Below are 18,915 nucleotides of genomic sequence, written 5' to 3'. Positions count from 1 at the left end.
TCACAAACATACGATTGTGTACAAGAATAGCCTTGGATAACGGCGGCTGTTGTCAGCAAAACACTACACATGAGCCTTCTGATTACAAATTAATTCTTTTTTTTTTTTTTTTTTAACTTGCTCAGCATAATGTGTCAAACTGGTGGCCCGGGGGCCAGATTCAGCCTGCCACATCATTTTATGTGGCCCGCGAAAGCAAATCAGATGCGTCGACTTTATTTTACTTGCGAAAATACTTGTAATAACGTTGAGATATTGGATTTTGTTTTTGTTACCAGTCCCCCTTTTAGAAGAAATCTAATAATTTGATAATAGTTGAGAATTGTTTTTCTAGGCTTCTGAATTCAAACGAGTTAACCAACATTTTGTTTGTGTACATGTAATTATATGAGGTAATAATTCATTTATATGGGTTCACAGTCATAATGGCCACCCGGGCTGAGGGAAATCATAACTATGATGTGGTCGGTGACAAAAATGAGTTTGACACTCCTTACATAAAGCGTACAAGAATAATGAGGAACCACATGCTTCTCCACCATAATTAGATTGTTTTTCCGGGGGTTACGATCAACACATTTTCCCGTCTGCTTCAGTTTTTCGTTTTACAGTGAGCACTATTTGGCAGCTGAATTTTTGTTTGTGTTTTTTGAGCCACCGGCTCCAAAACGGCTTTGTGCTGAATGTCATAAAAACGGAAGACGAAGCACGTCTCATACAAACATCCGATAGCAGCGCTGGCTTCGGCGACTCTCAAAAGTCGGCAAGCTTTTGAGGTTTAAAATTGATCACCTCCTGTCCCACCGCGGTGGCGTCCAACGCTTTTTTGCTTAAGGTCACCAGGCCGAGACAAAGAGAGAGTAGGCCTTCATCACGGCGGGATTGCGTCGCTCTATTTGCAGCGTAAGTAAGCGCGCCAGCCCGCCTTCATCCTCGCAAAGCCCCTCATTAGGAGCAGTCCGGATGGCAAGCCGGGGAGACGGCGGCCCTGGCGTCTTCCTTCTTTAATTGACACGTGGCGGAAGAAAAGCTCGCTCCCTCGGATTGCACCTGAGCTTCACACAGGGCGCCGTTATAATCGCCTTGAATGTCACTTTACGACTCTATTAGCTAGCAAGCTCCTGGAAATATCTGCGGTAATCTATAGAGGCTGAAGTGGTGATGCCTGACTGGAAAACCATCTCACAACTCAACCAAATATTCTTAGGAGACACCGAATTGTCAAAGTCACGAAAAGGTCGTCAAGCACAGGATCATACTAATAATTTGAATGTAATACGGTACGTTTAATGGAAATTTACCAAAGCGGGCCTTAAGACTTAATGAAGCAGCATGTGAGTCACTATCCAAGGTTATTCTTGTAAATTGTGTAGTAAAGAATTATATGTTTGTGGTCACGAAGCGGCTTGCATTTAGTTTAAAGGGGACACAAACTACTCGCAGAAGGTTTCCTGTGAAATTTCAGGATGAACCCAAAACGCATGATAACCTTGACTGGTGAGCCTAATTTGACCTTCTCTGAACTTTTGAATACACATGTCCAACTAGCTGCGATTGGCTGGCAACCAGTTCAGGGTGTACCCCGCCTCCTGTCCGATGATAGCTGGGATAGGCTCCAGCACGCCCGCGACCCCAGTGAGGGGAAGCGGCTCAGAAAATGGATGGATGTCCAACTAGTCCAACTAGTCAATGTTTCAGTATTTTTTGCACAACAACAACATAACAGCTGTTTTTCTAATTAGGAGCTGAATGGCCAAATTCAAAACAGGTGTTAGAATGGACCGATATACATTTCCAAGAACGTCCACTTCTATCCGTTATGTAACTCTTCCAGTCTCTGTATCGCTCTGTAACTTATTGTTGACACTCAGTGACACTCCAAACTCAGTGGCCTTTTCCTGCTTGAAGGCTCAGAATGGCAAGGTACTGTTGATATTAGCTGTTAGGTGTCTTGGTCTCGTGATGTCAAAATGTGAAGAGCATAATGAAGATTATGGTTTAAATACCAATTGTAATTGAACCAGGAAATGTATTGGTTGATGGAGAGAACAGGAAGATGTGCAAAAAGTACTGAAACATACAGTAAGCGGTTGCATTCAAAAGCAGCAGAACAGCATTAGCTTCTGAAATGCGGGACTTACTTGATGGCACTGTGAAGTTGTAGGCGGGGTTTTGTGTTTGACAATGAGTTCATGCGCCACAAAAATATTTGACACTGGGGAACGATTAGAAATTGTGGGGCGAAAAGAATGCATAACGTCCCCTTAAAGTGTGACTGCAGCTGCTGTTTCGGTCGGAAGATAGTACGTTTCGTGCGTCTGATCTGTTCAACTTCTCTCTCAGGAATTCTGGCAAAAGTCGCATTTGACATGCGCGGTAATTCCTCATCAAAGAGGATTTTCCTGACATGAAGACGGCTTGTCACTCACAAGACTCACCTGAACCAGGAACCCTGGAATCTTCTTCTTCTTTTCCTTTCGGCTTGTCCCGTTAGGGGTCGCCACAGCGCGTCATCCTTTTCCATGAGAGCCTATCTCCTGCATCCTCCTCTCGAACACCAACTGCCATCATGTCTTCCCTGGAATGCTTTCGGTAAATTTAAGTAGAGATTTCCAATGGGTTTATGTTTGAAAAAAAATAAGAGCAAGAACTCTGTTGATTTTGTGGGTCAACTGACCGAACCATGCCGTGGATAAGTAAGACCTGAGGTAACCTCTGTACCAATCTTCTGAGAAAGTATTGTTTGACGTTGGAGCAAGAACTCTTGATTTGATGTGCGACGTAGCCGATACTGCGAAATTGGGTTCTTTGTTCCTTGTATTTGCGCTTCACCTTCAATAATTTGACTAAGCTTTATTTGATTTATTTTTTTTCTATGTTGGTAGTAAGAGCCCTATTGATTTGGAAGGCTATCTGACAATGCAGTCAGGGCCAAAGATGGAATATTTTTTAGTGTGACTCATCAGCGCTCTACAGGTTTAACAAAGTTTCGTCTTCTTCTTTTAGACATTATAGAACAAGATTATCAAAACTAGCAAAACATATTGGTACATGTCATAGTACATCAGTGTAATAAGACTAATGATTTTCAATGATATTTTACAGAAGTCGGGGGAAGAAATCTTTTAAATGATGCACAATTAAACCTTGTTGCTTGTCAGTGCTTACATGATATAACGGATGATGTTCCAAATTCCAGGGATCGGACAAAAAAAAAAAAAAAAAAAGCAAAGCTATAGATTTTGAATGATGATTTCTCACCGGCGTCTAGAAAAAACTTTTGTCGCATTTTTGCGAGCCCCTTGAAGTCCTCTACAAAAATGCTTGACAGCGCCACTCTGCATGTTTTTTTGGCTTTTCTATTTATTTATTTCTTCTATTTGGCTATTTAGGCCATCTGTCTCTCATACGCTGTTTGCGCTCTCTCTGCTTTTGAATCCTTCACTTTATAACAGCACATCTCCATCTGCCAGAAGTCATGTTTTTAAAGTGACGGGATATACTGGCCATTATATTTGACTGACTATAGAAGTCGTATTTCATATATTATTATTAGGGATGGGCAATTCATCGATTTTATCAATGAATTCAAGTTTATTTTTCAGCACAATTATTTTTCTTAACAGCGTCCATCGTTCAAAGCGCATCCCTGCTGACTTGCAATGCTTTCACCAACAACATGGCTGCCGACTCCTCCAGCAAATATTTTTCAAAAAGGTGTCTTTATTTCCCACCAAGAAACAGACATGAGCGGAATCATTTTCACAATGCTTGCCGTATGACACGAAAGGAGCCCAGCGGAAGGCAATCACGGAGTCAATTACCCCGAACATTTACGAAGACATGGTGTCCATTAGTACTTTGCAAAAGCAGTGATTTACTGTATCAGCATGTTGACAACATTTGAACCGAGGCATGTGCTTCCAAGCTGCAAATATTTTTCAGCTTGGAAGCAAAACCCAAAGTTTCCTGTGACAAAAGAGCACGAGCAAGCGGGAGGGGGATTGCCGTTCGACAACAGACATAACGACCAACCAAGCCATGCAGTTTGACGACTCATTTTATGATTTCAAATTGTTGAGCATTTAAAATGTTAATACATTAAAGGACCTATAGAGTCCAGATGGCCTATATTTCATTCACAAGTTTATGTATTTTTGTCTCAAGAAAATGAAACTTGCGGTCATTTCCAATATCAATTCGTTTTGCTGTTCCAAGAGCAATTATTTATTGATTGCAATAAATAATTGCTCTTGGAACTCTCCTTTTTCATCGCCAAAATTGATACTCCGCCATGTCTTCATGTGACGGAACTGGAGACCAAATTCGCTGCATAGCCGGTGGACAAAGGAATGTACTATACAACAAAGCGTATAAAGTAGCAATATTTACTCATATTGTATATATTAACGCTGTTGAGCAGAATTCCTCCACCTCCAAAATGACAACGTTTCAGGGGGAAAAAAAACCCCATCTTGCTTGAGTTTCCAAACACCACTTTGCTAAAGTTAGTATTATACATTATATTGCTATCATAGACACACTCACATTAACGCTACAGCACCCCATAATTATGTTCAATCGCTAATTTAATATGCTAAAATAACACTAATTTATTACCATGCCATTGATTAAAATGGTACGAACACGGCGCCAGCCAGCCGTGCCCATCAAATGAATGTCAAAAAAGCCAAATGGCTGTGTGCACGTCATCTTCCTAAACTCTTTTTCAAAGGTGAGCGATGCAATCAATACAACAATTAGCTGACTAAACAATTGATCTGCACGCACTTACCCCATCCTCCTTCCTTCTGCAACAAATTTTTCAATTTTAACAAAACAAGCCTACATTTGATTAGTTGAGTTGTTTGTTTACACTTACTGTCTAAAAAGAAACAGCGACCCAGATTTCAATTATGCCGCAGAGCAGATACTAGTTTAATAAGGAAATGTCCTTGTCCTCCGTTGCTGATGTCAGCAGGCTCACACAGGTTTTGACCTAAATGTGGCCAGGCCAAAATCTGGCAGAAAAGCAGAGGTCGTCAGAAAACAAGCCTTAAATTACTACTGAGTTTGGGGGGGACTTTTTTTCTGCAGACATCATTTTACGTCCAGAACAATGCCAATGTTCACAGCATTAGAGAGGTAATTTAAGGATGGTTTTTACATACATGTTTTGACAAAAGGGACATTGTTCCATTAGGCTCCGCACAAGACATTTAACTCCGCGTCGTCGTCGCGTATGAATCCAAAAGCTAGTTTATGTTTAGCCTTGTCTTGTTGCGCAATACTTTAACTAAACGTGTGAAGCCTAATTTTAACATATCTGTAATGGAATTTTTTTTTTATATTTCTGCTTTTTGGTATCAGGAGTGATACAGCAAATCCCAAAAGGGGAAAAAATAAACAGCAAAAATTAATTTGAATGATGTCATTGCCATTTGCTTTTTTATTTTTATTTATTTATTTATTTATTTTTAATATAAGTGAAAGGGAAAATTACCACAGTAAACAATGGGAAACAAGAGTTGTCTTTTTTTGTGAAATTGTATCAAACACATGCACAGAATGCAGTACAGTAGGTCTTCAGCTGCAGTTCAGTTCCACTAAAAATCGAGCTGCCACAGTATTACACTCAGTTGTTAACAGTTACTCGAAACACAGCTAAGTATGAGAATGACTACCGCGATGCCAAGTTGGACATTGCGGACCCTAATTAGTGAAGACAAGCAAATGTACCCAGGGGTGTTTCATAACACACACCTGCTGAGTTTTTGGGAGTGTGTCATTCCCAAAGCGGCTGGCAAAGGCAACACGCTTGTGTCAAGGCGCCTCGGAGGATAATGCACCAACGTTGACCCTACTGAACTCCTTGTCACTTTGCATTCTGTATAGTATGCAACGTATAAAAAGTCAGCTCCTGTCACACCTGTACAAAACATGAGGCGCCAAAAATCCAATTCTTGTCAGTCACTTGGAACTGGGAGTGCAAGAATGCTGCTTCCCCATGTTTCAAAGCTTTATTTTGCAAATACACAGTACGTTGGATATAAAAAGTCAACACACCCATGCTCAAATGACAGGTTTTTGTGATTAAAAAAAAAAATAGAACAAGAAAAATCATTTCAAAACTTTTTCTGCCATTTATGGGCTTTTTTTTTTGTCTTACCTGGAATTGAGGCCTTAGTCAAGGTAAGGAATTATGAAAACTTCCAAGTACCAGTCAGTCTTATCACAAAGCTTTAGGCTTCTGCTGGAAATCACACACAAAAAATTTCAGGAAAAGCCTGCTAGAAGAACATCCATCCATCCATCCATCCATCCATTTTCTACACCGCTTATCCCCATTAGGGTCACGGGTGTATTGGAGCCTATCCCAGCTGACTTTGGGCGAGAGGCAGGGTACACCCTGGACTGGATGCCAGCCAATTGCAAGACACATACAGACAAACAGACAAACCAGCATTCCTACTCATACGCAAAGACAATTCAGAGTCTTCAATTAGCCTAACATGCATGTTTTTGGAATGTGGAAGGAAACCGGAATACCTGGAGAAAACCTACACGAGCATAAGGAGAACATGCAAAGTCCACACAGGAAGGCCGGAGCCCGGATACAAACCCATGACCTCTGAACTGTGAGGTGGTCGTGCTAACCAGATGGCTACCATGCCACCCCCTACTAGAACAGCTTAACTTTATTTGGGGTTAATCAGTGGCACTTTAAATGGTGGCAGGTGTGTGTTATAAGAGGGTGTGCACACTTGTGCAACTACATTATATTAGTTATTTGTACTTCAACTCTAGTTTTTTTCTCCAATTGATGTGGAAAGGTTATGGGTCACATTAGATTTATCTTGGTCTTATTTTTTTTTACATCACAAAAACCTGGCATTTGAACAAGGGTGTGGAGACTTTTTATGGCCATTTTAGATGGATAGAGAGCGAGAGAGAGAGAGTGAGAGAGAGAGAAATAAATGATATGTATGTTATGTTAACACTAATCTACACTACTGCTCTGCTTACCTTCTGGCTATGACGTGATTGCGCCCAAGTGGTTCTTTTACTCTGGAACTTTGGCCAGCCTAGCTACAATAATCATTGGTGGACAAATTCGGTAGTGGTGGTTATTATGTTAACTAGCTACGTTTCGTAACAGCTGGGTGGAAGAGCATAAAGGCTCTCACAGACACATTTTCAGCAATAGGCTAAAGATGAACTTGGTGTTTTTCTTGGTGGTTTAGCCACTCCAGAGAACAATTTGTATCAAAACATTTAAAAGTCAATTCTCTGTAAATGTCCACTTTAGAGACAGCAGAGGGTGCAGGATGCGTTTCCACTCTCTGCCTCTAAGTGTCAGCATGGGCCGCGCTTCTGCGCTCTCCATCTTCATGGGCGCTCATAAAGAAGCCAAGCTGGTCCGCTGCCGACGCACATGCACGCTGCCGCGCAGCCACACAGCCAGCCGGGCTCTCCTCCTCCTCCTCCTCCTCTCCTGGCACACTCCGAGAGGACCCTTGTGACCGTGTCCTCCTCTCCCTCGTCTCCCTCCAAACTTACTCTCCGCTTGCATCAAAGTGCTCCATTTGACTGCCAAGCGTGACTGCGCGCCGTGAAAGAGCGTGGAAGTTGTGTCCGGGGATGCGCGCGGCTCTCCAGCTGGTTTCCAAGGCTGAGTCTGCGGGCTGCCGTTCCTGGTGGTGACCCCACGAATAGGACAGTACAAGTTCAGAGCGGCGCACACAGGTGTTCCCCGTTGGAAATGGACCTCACGCGGACTCAAACTGGAATCGTCTGATTAATTTAAACATTTTTTGGGAACCACACACGCTGAAATAACTCAGCATTGTTGGACCGCTACGAGGGACCGCTCAACAGCAGCTCAGCTTCCAGGACATCCAGCACCATCAGCATCCAGCGGGGACTCGGCGCACGCTCACCCGGCACTTGTTGTACTCTGCGCGGCTGTCTTTTGGGACCATGACGGCTGGCCCCTGGAGCTCATCGATGTGGCGCGCCACGTGGATTTTATTTCAACTCTTCGTCACGCAATCCACATTTGGTCAAGGTAAGCAGCAGGAGGGCAAAATTACATTACGGAAGCATTTACAGCTTTGCAGCGTTCCTCTCTGGTCTGGTCCAAACATTTACCCCGGAGTCCAATTATGAATCCTATGTAGTAGTTTGCGTGCATGTAGAATCTACATGCACATGGTAGATTGGACCTAGTCAAGCACACAAATGGCTTACTAGTCTACCTCTGTCGCTATACAATCGCAGTTGGCACCCTGATTTCCAGGTGCGTTTCACACAGGTTGACCTTTAAAGGTGTCCACCCAGATGTTTTGTTTTCACTTGCTTACTTGTTTGTTTGTTTGTGGGAGTACCTGTACAAAAAATAAATAAATAAATACTTGACTGACAGTCCCCAAGGAACGTCCAGGGTACATTTTGGAGCGGAGACACATCTGTTATCGTTGAGAGAGCCATTTAGGGTTATGGCAGGCAGCATGGGTTAGAGTTTAATGTTCGAGTTGGCGGCACGGGGGACGACTGGTTAGCACATCCGCCTCACAGTTCTGAGGACTTTTCTCCAGGTTCTCCAGTTTCCTCCCACATCCCAAAAACATGAATGGTAGGTTAATTAAAGACTCTAAATTGACCGTAGGTATGAATATGAGTGCGAATGGTTGTTTGTTTAAATGTGCCCTGCGATTGGCTGGCGACCAGTTCAGGTTGTGCCCCACCTCTCCCCCGCAGTAAACTGGGATAGGCTTCCGCATACCCGCGAGCCGAGTGTGGATAAGCGGTGCAGAAAATGGATGATGGATGTTCGAGTTCAGGTTAGAACTGAATAGCAATAATAGTAATAGTCCTCAATAGCAGTTTCCAATTTGATGCTGATCCAAAGTTGTGAAGCCTTGTAGGCAGTGGTTGGAGTCCCCTGAGAACCCAGTACTAAACAGATCTTGATATGCACCCATTTCCATCAGGTGGATCTGAGAAGGCAACACTTAAAACAGTTTCTCATTTCTTTGCAATATGTCTGTGTTCTTCAGACCAGGAGCCTCTGCTATGTCCGAAAAGCGCCTCGACTCACCTCGGCCATTCCGTTTGGGATTCAAGGCCGCATACAATGGGGGAGTATTACCTCTCAAGATAGACACTAAGCCTTCGGTGATGCTCACTCAATCACAGCGTGTCAAGATGACGGAGAAAACAAACAAGGCGCCTATCCATCATTCATGAGGGCACATCCGAGCGGCTGACATTTACAGGAGACGGGTAATCGCGTGTGTTTAGGATTAAGAGTCCTGACATTGCCTGATTCCTGACTTTCCCGCTCTCTCACTGTCTCAACCAGGAACCCATGAGACTTTTTTTTTTTTTTTTTTTTTTTTGCCGCGGCTCTGCGTTGTAGTTGAAAATGATCCTGCGTGGGGGAGAACGCTCGCCTCGTTTTATATATTTATTATTATTATTTTTTTGTCAACCAGCCTAGCGAAACGGCTTTTTAACGATGGGAAAAGGGTTTTGGAGGGGCATCAAGTCTCACCGAGCGGAGATAGATGGTCTCGTCCAGTATTTATTATTATTATTTTTTCAAAAACAAAAGATTAAAATACTTTGGTAACCTAATGATTGTTCAAGCTCTGTTTCCTCAAACTTCCTCTGCCCATACACAATGATGTCAAATTCACATTTTTCACTATTTAGTGTCGTCAACTTGTCTTGTACATCCATCGATCCATTTTCTATAATGCTTCTTAGGACGGGTGGCGGGTGAGCTGCAGCCTATCCCAGCTGACTTGAACCGCGAGGCTGTCTGGTCAATGGCCAATCACAGGCCACGTACAGACAAACAACCATTCACATTTACACCTATGGACAATTTAGTCTTCAGTAAACTGAACATGGATGTTTTTGGAATGTTCGAGGAATCTGCATTACCTGGAGAAATCCCACACAAGCACAGGGAGAATATGCCAATTCCGCATAGGAAGGCCACAGATGAGACTCGAACCCCAAACGTTGAGCTGACCTGCTAACCACTAACACACCGTGCTGCCTTGTCTAGTACAATAGCTCCAAAGTTGGTAGCAATCAGACAAAAGTCCGTCTTTGAAGGATTGCTGGATATGACCAAATTGACCTTGTGCAAAACGCCATCCTTCCTGTCTATTTTGAAGCATGGGTTCTTGAGACTTATTTCCTGTATCTACTCATGATAAACATGCCCACCAAATTTCATGTTGCTATGTGAAGCCAGCTTCGGGGACTGACATTTCAAAGAATCCGTGGGGAACTAGAAGTCAGGTATTTCAGTTCAATTTAACTCAAAATCAGTAGGGTTCCTGCTCTGACTCGGACTGAAACAGAATTTGAAGCAGAATAGTTGAGTTGGCTATCTTTCAGTTTGTCAACGTTCGTCTGGTTGCCCCTGTCAGGTTTATTTTGGAGCTGTTAATCTCGTTTGGCACACATACTCGTGCATCAGTGCTAATAGATTAGCCCGCCAGGATCCAAGCCACTTTGCGAGAAGTATTCGAAACGAGGCCCTTAGATTATCATCCTTGAGGATGCTTTTGGCAGCGTGTCAGTGTGTGTTTAGAATTCCGACTGTACCAGACACAAACATTGAAACACAGAAATAGAAGTCAAGGACATCATGTCAGTCTTTTTGACAGCCTGAGAAGATTGGATTGGAATTGTGAGCGTGCAAGCATTGGAAAATTGGATGCGTTCTTATCACGAGAGGCCAAATGCACCATCTCGGACATGCAGGTGCGATATAAGAGTCTACTGTTTTCTTCTTTTGTCTTTTCTTCTTCTGCACTGCATGCTCACACACCTGATTTGGACAACCAGGTTTGGACAACCTTTAGACATTTTCAGATAATTTTCTAAATTGATCATTTATTACAGAGTAGTGTATTCAGTTAGTGAAGGCGAGGTCTATAGTTTGAATTGGTTAAAACCCTAAAACGGGCTCATAACTCTACTTTGAAACCCTGACTAGGGCTTTGAAACCTTAACTTAAAACTCTAACTCTGTCTTAAAACACATATTTGTAACCTGAAATCCTAATTTGAAAACATAATTTGAAACCAAAACCAGAACTTGAAACCCTAGATGAGATGTGAAACCCTTTTTTTTTGAAACCCTAATCTTGGTTTGAGACCCTAACTTGAAACCCTAACCTTGGCTTGTAAACTTTAATTTTAAATTTACCCCAGACTTGGAAACCTAACTTGAAACCCTAACATTGGCTTGTAAACCTTAATTTTAAATTTACCCCAGACTTGGAAACCTAATTTGAAACCCTAACTATGGCTTCAAAACCTAATTTAAAACCCTGCCAGGCTGCAAACTATAATTCGAAAGCCAAACATTGTCTTGAAACCCTGATTTAAAACCCTCTAAACCTGCAATTTACCTTAAACTTGGCTCTGCTCTGCATAAAGGTTGTCAGACAAAACAGGGAGGTTTTAAGTTTTTTACATCTATGAGTAGAAAAAATGTCCTAACTTCACCATCAAAATTGAAGATATAGGTTTTTGTGATCCAAATAAAACTTGGCCGGCGAATAAATCCAAGTGAGGATGCATCTCGATGAGCTTTCAAAATCAACATCATTGAGCTCTTCAAGTCATCTTATGTTCGAGTGATATAAACGTCCTCTTTTTGTTCGCTAATAAAAGTGACAAGCGGAAAGCCGAAAAAGAAAGGCACCTCGAGACTGACGTGCGACTGATCAGACGTCGCCGGCGGATGTGATTTCTTTGATTTGTCACTCGTCGTAATTGACAGCGGGACGATGTCGGCGTTCTCATAGCACCTGTGTCCTGTGCGGGGGGAAAAAAAAAAATCCTTCCTGCCAGCACTTTGCCAGCACTTTTCACGCTTCAGGTGGGAGTCCAGTGGTGGATTCCTCCAGGGAATGAGTTTTCTCTCTCATCTCAGGGAGGGAAACAAAACCTCCCACTCGAGGTTCATTACAGTCCGGCAGAGAGGTGCTAGCGAAACATTTTGTTTTTGTGGTTTCCCCCCCCCCCCCCCCTCTGGAGACCAGTGACGTTCTAAAGTCTGAGTGTGATAATGTGGCAGTGGAATTGTGACAAATGGATTTCATGCCTCATTGAAATAAGACGCAGGGAACACTTGTCAGACGTTTGTCAAGCAAATGAGAGCCGGCATCTGATTAACCTCACTTGACGGGTGTGTCGCAGTGCAATTAGTAAACATGTTTTGCGTTGATTAAAAATAAAGAATTGTTGTTTGACGTCACCAATGATGGGTAGGGAGATGTGCGAGCACAGAAAAAAAACGTTGTAAGCCGGCAAATTTGCGTGTCAACTTCAAATCCAGGCGGCACGGTGACCGACTGGTTAGAGCGTCAGCCTCACAGTTCTGAGGACCCGGGTTCAATCCCCGGCCCCGCCTGTGTGGAGTTTGCATGTTCTCCCCGTGCCTGCGTGGGTTTTCTCTGGTTTCCTTCCACATCCCAAAAACACGCATGATAGGTTGATTGAAGACTCTAAATTGCCCTTAGGTATGAATTTGTGCGGGAATGGTTGTTTGTTTATATGTACCCTGCGATTGGCTGGCGACCAGTTCAGGGTGTACCCCGCCTCTCGCCCGACGATAGCTGGGATAGGCTCCTTTTGATTCGGGAAATACCGGCTTCGATGGCCAGTGTGAAATGAACTACTGATGCCTGAATGATTACACAAGCGCCAAAAGTTGTATTATATAAAACGACTGGTGGTATTTTGACAACAGACCATGTTAACTTTGTTGTACCCTCAGGTAACGCGCATGTACCAATTTGACATGCAACCTTTGCTAGCTCAGCTGTTTTGTATTTGTTGGATCGAATTCAAAATCAATAGCACTCTGCTGCTTTTGCTTGTATGAAAAAAAAACATTTAAGAGCTTGAAGGGATGCTCAGTGGAGAATTTAGAGTGACAAACATATGATCGAAATCAGGCTAGAGGCGAGGAAGACTGGAAGTTGTATAATTTTTTTACTGTCCCTCGCAATTCACTCTACTCTGTAGTAATGCTTTTCCGTTGGCATGATCAGATACTGCCAGGTAGTTGTCGTTTGTATTTAACTCCACATCTCCACTTAAAGAAGATATAGGTTTCCATTTTCTTGCTGCCCTGAGTCATCTGACTACTGATGCGTTCAGTGCGGGGTGGTGTTCACATTTTCCTGTTACTGAGCAGTGGAAATGGAAAAGTGAGGCTGATAAATTCCCAGTAAATTTCTGCAAAGTTTCTGGTACATTTCAATGGGAAGGTAAATTGGAGAATTTTTGAACTATTCCAAATTGGAAACACTCCATGGGAATGTGTGGGAATTGTGGATAATTCAATGGAAATGTATGACGTTCAAACGAAACATTTTATTTTGTTAGGTGCAGACATCAATGCAAAATAGATAGCTCTCCTTGCCCACATGTGAGGGCATTACTGTATCTTAATTGCTCCACTTTTTTTTCTTTCAGAAATCTGGTTGTTTTAGTCAGGATTATGCTAAAATATTTTTTTGCCCCAACTATATATAAGATCCCTATCAAAGTGTCATTCTTCACTTTTTAGAATTCCTGGTTTATTCCCATTTATTTTCCTATTCCCTTTAGTTCAAAGTTTCCAACTTCCCGGAATTTTGCAACCATATTGCCTACTAAATTGGTTTATTTGCGGGACTACAGGATTAATATGAATGCTCCTTTAGCCAGTTATTAATGATAATCACACTTGCACACACAGAAATAAACTGACCGAATATAAGCACTTAGTAGCAATGACTCCAGAACTTCTTTCCAATAACTCCCTTTCATAATTGAATATGGCATGTGCAGATAAGGTCAGACAAAAAGTGGCGCCACCGGCGACGACATCTCGCTCATCAGAGGGTTCACCGAAGTGGCAAAGGCGCAGAATAATCGATGTAATTTTCCCCCGAACGATCTGCCCGGTGTCTTCCTAATTCCCTCATTGCATGGAGGGCCGCTTCTTATTTGTCGGGAGGACACGCGGGGAAGTTTCCATCCCGCTCGTCGTCTCCGTAACTCGCAGGAAATGACCGACCGATTGGATTGAACGATTTAGAACTGAGCTAAAAATGCACAAATATGTCTTTACGTTATTCCTTTCCAGTGCACCTGCAGTTTCAATGTCGTAATGGCATGCTCAGTCACGCACAGACACACGGGCATTAATGCAATGGGTCCTCTCACCAGTTATTCACTGCCACATTGCACAATAGAAATGAACAGAATGTCTCGAAATAATCTATAGAGGAAAGAAAAATGTCAATGCAACGCTTGGTCACATTGATCACACATGTATGAGACTTATGATTACTGCGATGGTTCCTTCTCTATTCTTGATGACTGCCAACTTGCACAATAGAAATAAACAGAACAACTAGAATGAATCGCAAGTCAGAAAAGTCTGCCAGGCTTGGTCACTCACAGACACGTGCAAGCGCAATATGCAACCATCTAAGAATGCAATCACTCTTCTCGCTACTCCTAGCACAATAGAAATAAGAGTATTGAAAACAAACTTTTTCAAGATTGGGGAACATTGTCGTCGATGCTAAAGGGACAACCTGAGTTGTTTTCTAGTTCCACAGTGTCCAGCAGGCTAATTAGCCAATGAACTGAAGTCTGTGATCATTGCTTAGTGGGGTTAGCGTGGCGGTCAGACACACAAGCTCATCACGTTTAGCCACGTCATCCAGAGTTGTGCTTTTGTGTTTGCTGTGACAAATGTGCAATTGTGGCTCTTGTTTCATGCTATACATACACTGTATTCCGAAGGAGGCAGAGGTTGAAATCGTCTTTTGTCGGAAAGCCTTGTGTGTTTACAGCTACCAGGCTTTTTTCCCCCTGTATAACTCTTTGATATGATGAAAGTGGAATGCTAATATCTTACAAGTGTGTTGTGCTCTCCTTTTGAAGCTGCTGATGCGTTTTTTTTTTGGTGTGTGTGTGTTTTTTTTAAACTCCTCCAGCGCTAACAATGCAGTTTGCAGACTTGTGAATGAAGATTTTTTTTAGGAGTGCACACAACATACAGTATTTTTAATATCACTTTTCTTTAAGATATTACGCAAATCTAACTAAGGTTAAATATCTTGAGTCGAGGCACAGTACTATATACTTGTTCTAATTCTGCCAAGATATTTCCTTTTACCAGGCAGTTTTTGTTAAGATCATTTACTTCAAGCATTTTTTCCTTAAAAATTTCAAGGTACTCTAACTTTTTCTTGAGAGTTTATTACTAGTTATGATTCAGCTCATCTTAAAATACTGTAATTCTATAAGATTATTATAAATACACTTGCTTGCCAAGTTAAATTTTCCCCTTCTATTGGCAGATCATTTCGCTTTTTCATTTTATTCTATTTTTTATTTTTATTTTTTTTTTTTTTTTAAGCCTATAGTTTGCAGTGTAGCTCATCTACCTCATGACTCAAAACACTTCAAGCGTCCATAATAGCATCTGGAAGCCTTCCCCTTCTATTGGCAGATCATTTCGCTTTTTCGCTTTATTCTATTTTTTTCCTCCTTGTTTTTTTTTTTTTTTTTTTTTTTTTTAAGCCTATAGTTAGCAGTGTAGCTCATCTACCTCATGACTCAAAACACTTCAAGCGTCCATATTAGCATCTGGAAGCCTTCAACGGCAATGTAATCACACGCCTTCTGAGGAAAAAAAAAAGGTTTGAAAATAATGCCGGACTTGAACTTTCAGGCTTGCTCTTTAATGCGTGCTGTGACTAGCAGGGTGGTAGACGACCTCACCCCTGGTTAAATGAACCATAAAGTGACGGGATCCTCAGGGGGCCCTGAATCCACTCGCTCATGCAGATCTGTGCGCCTGTCTGTCATGTAAATACGTTTTGAGGATCTTTGGAAGTCACCTCCTGAACCTTGTAATTGCACTATATCCTCCACCCCCGGGAGGTGTTTTACGGTGGCGTGCCGGGATAAAATGTCAATGCGTGTCTAAAGCATTGATGATAAAGATTCCCTCACTAAGACATTCCTGCAAAGAAAAATCCCTTCAAAGATATTGAATGGAGGCCGTGACACCACTTTTTCATAAAGGACGCATTGTTTCCTTCATCAATCATGTGAAAAATTATTTGACTAATTTTCATTTGTTGTAGTAATTTCATACAGCCCATGTTACCCTTTAAGAGCACCATGATTTACTGAGCAGACTTAGCTTAACAATGGCTTTAAATGTGTACTGTCAAATATAGTGTACACGAATGTAGACTCCCGAAGTTGACTGTTTTTTGTAGAAAGCAAACATCACGGCGACACCTAGGCAACATAGGTTGGTTTAGGGATAGCATTCGACTCGTAGTGTCAAAATATGTGCAGTGTCCGACTAGTTTCCCAAGAGTAGTTTAACGCAGTGTTTCTCAACCTTTATGTAGCCAAGGTACATATTGTACATCAGAAAATTCTCTCAGTGCACCGCCGAAACATAAATGTCACAAAAAATATGGAGAGTAGAGCGTTACCTTGAGTTATGATTTTAATTAATTCTGTGACCATGCTCGTAACTCAATTTACTTATAGTATGTAAAATCAATTTTCCACACTAAAATTAATTAAAATGCTATTAATTCATTCCAACCCACCAAAAAAAAATTGTTTTTGTTACTTCTTTAATAAATAAAAATAGCACTGTATTTTTTTAGACAATTGGGCCACAACTAACGATTATTTTAATAATCGCTTGATCTGTCGATTATTTTTTTCAATGAATTGATATATCGGATTAAACATTTTTTTTTAATTTCCATCCTTTTTTTTCAGAAACAGGACATTATTTGTAATTCACAGTGCAGAAAATGCACAAACATAAATTATTATTCAGTTACTGGTTTGGTCTGTAATATGTCAGAAAATCAGCAGAAATGTTGATCATTGTTATCCAAAGTAAAAGCACATGTTTATAAATGTCTTATTTTGATTTAACACAAAGATAATCAGTGTGCTTTCATGAGGACTACAGAAATTGGACAATAATTACATTTGAGAGGGTATAATCAAAGGATTTGGACAATTTTAAGTTAAACAATAGCTCTAAAAGATGACTCAATTATCAAAATATTTGCCGATTAAATACATAATCGATAAATTGATAAATCGATTAATTCTTGCCCCTCTAATAAACACGAAAACAAAAGAGAATGTAAAGAAAGGATGTAGTTTTATGAAGTGTAATTATTGTACGTACTGTAGTATTTTGTGCCTTTAAGGGGCATGGCCTAGTGGCGCTGTAGTCGGTTAAAGTTCAGTGTGAGCGTCTGGGTGTGAGACAGCAACACCGAGCCAGCGATCTCATTTTGTATTTGTGTGTTTGACACTCCCGTTCAATAAATGCCTGAAAATTGAAAGACTGTGGCTCTCCTTGCCCATATGTGAGGGCATTACAGTTCCTTAGTTGCTCCATTTTTTTAATTACTTTGTTCGAGCGGCGGTAGGAAACAAATAATAATTGTAGAACCAATTGGGTGAAATTGAATGACTTCCCGTGGCATCCCCGATGATGTCTCATGACACACTTGCTGGGAATCACTGCATTTCATCCACGAACAGGATGTGAGTCGCATCTTCAAACAACAAAAGATTAACAAAGCGGCAGGCCCAAACCATGTGTCCCCATCCTGCCTCAAAGTCTGCGCAGACCAGCTTGCTCCAGTTTTCACACAGATCTTCGATAGATCTCTGGAACTGTGCAAAGTATCATCCTGTTTCAAATGCTCCACCATCATTCCAGTCCACAACGAACCTACAATCTCGGGTCTGAATGACTACAGGCCTGTCGCCTTGACATCTGTGGTCATGAAGTCCTTTGAACGTCTCGTGCTGGACCACCTCAAGAGCGTCACAGGCTCCCTGCTGGACTCCCTGCAGTTTGCCTACCGAGCAAACAGGTCTGCGGATGATGCAGTCAACATGGGACTGCACTGCATCCTAGATCACCTCGACAGTGCAGGGACCTACGCGAGGATCCTGTTCGTGGACTTCAGCTCAGCGTTCAACACCATCATCCCCAAACTCCTTTCCTCCAAGTTTCTCCAGCTCAGCGTCTCGTCTGCCATCTGCCAGGATTTACAGCTTCCTGACGGGCAGGACACAGCAGGTGAGGCTGGGGGAGGCCACCTCATCCGCATGCAGGCCACCTCATCCGCACACAGCATCAGCACTGCCACCTTCCAAGTTCCTGGGTATTACAGTCTCTCAGGACCTGAAGTGGGCGATCAACATCAACTCCGTCCTCAAAAAGGCCCAGCAGAGGATGTACTTCCTGCGGCTTCTGAGAAAGCACGGCCTGCCACAGGAGCTGCTGAGGCAGTTCTACACAGCGGCCATTGAATCAGTCATGTGTTCTTCCTTCACAGTCTGGTTTGGTGCTGCTACAAAAAAGGACAAACTCCGACTGCAACGGACAATCAAAACTGCTGAAGGGATTGTCGGTATCCCCTTACCAACCCTTGAGGACTTGCACACTGCCAGAACTAAGACAAGAGCGTGCAAAATCGTCTCGGACTCTCCACATCCCGGTCACCGGCTCTTCCGGCTCCTTCCCTCAGGTAGGCGCTACCGAGCAATGCAAACTAGAACTAGTAGACATTTCATCCCTCTTGCAATCAACTTCTTAAACAGCTAACCTACAATTCCATTGTAACATGCTTCCAATTTTTTTTTGTCTGAGTTTGCTGTCACATTTCTGTCGGGCCAATTATATATTACTCGTGCACTCACTGTAGTAGTCTCGCCATGCTGCACTATTTGCATATCTGTTGTTGACCAATACTGGCCACTCATGCCAGAGTACCATCTGCTCCATTTGCACACTGATTGAGGATTATCT

At 42.2% G+C, this 18,915-nt stretch overlaps 1 protein-coding gene across 6 annotated transcripts in view; it reads left to right on the top strand.

The window, feature by feature from the left end:
- The first annotated feature begins 7,446 nt into the window (after positions 1 to 7,446).
- The window catches only part of sdk2b (sidekick cell adhesion molecule 2b), a 237,988-nt gene continuing 226,519 nt past the window's right edge, over positions 7,447 to 18,915 (top strand). For all 6 annotated transcript variants that reach the window (XM_061755556.1, XM_061755553.1, XM_061755555.1 and 3 more), the window contains exon 1: positions 7,447 to 8,068. In XM_061755556.1, coding sequence (XP_061611540.1) covers positions 7,981 to 8,068 — 88 coding nt within the window. In that variant the 5' untranslated portion in view covers positions 7,447 to 7,980. The remainder of the gene's footprint in view (positions 8,069 to 18,915) is intronic.

Source organism: Phyllopteryx taeniolatus, chromosome 19, assembly GCF_024500385.1.
Source record: "Phyllopteryx taeniolatus isolate TA_2022b chromosome 19, UOR_Ptae_1.2, whole genome shotgun sequence".
NCBI classification, from domain to species: domain Eukaryota; kingdom Metazoa; phylum Chordata; class Actinopteri; order Syngnathiformes; family Syngnathidae; genus Phyllopteryx; species Phyllopteryx taeniolatus.
The sequence above is the reverse complement of the archived record's forward strand: the minus strand, read 5'-3'. Positions and strand labels throughout refer to the sequence as shown.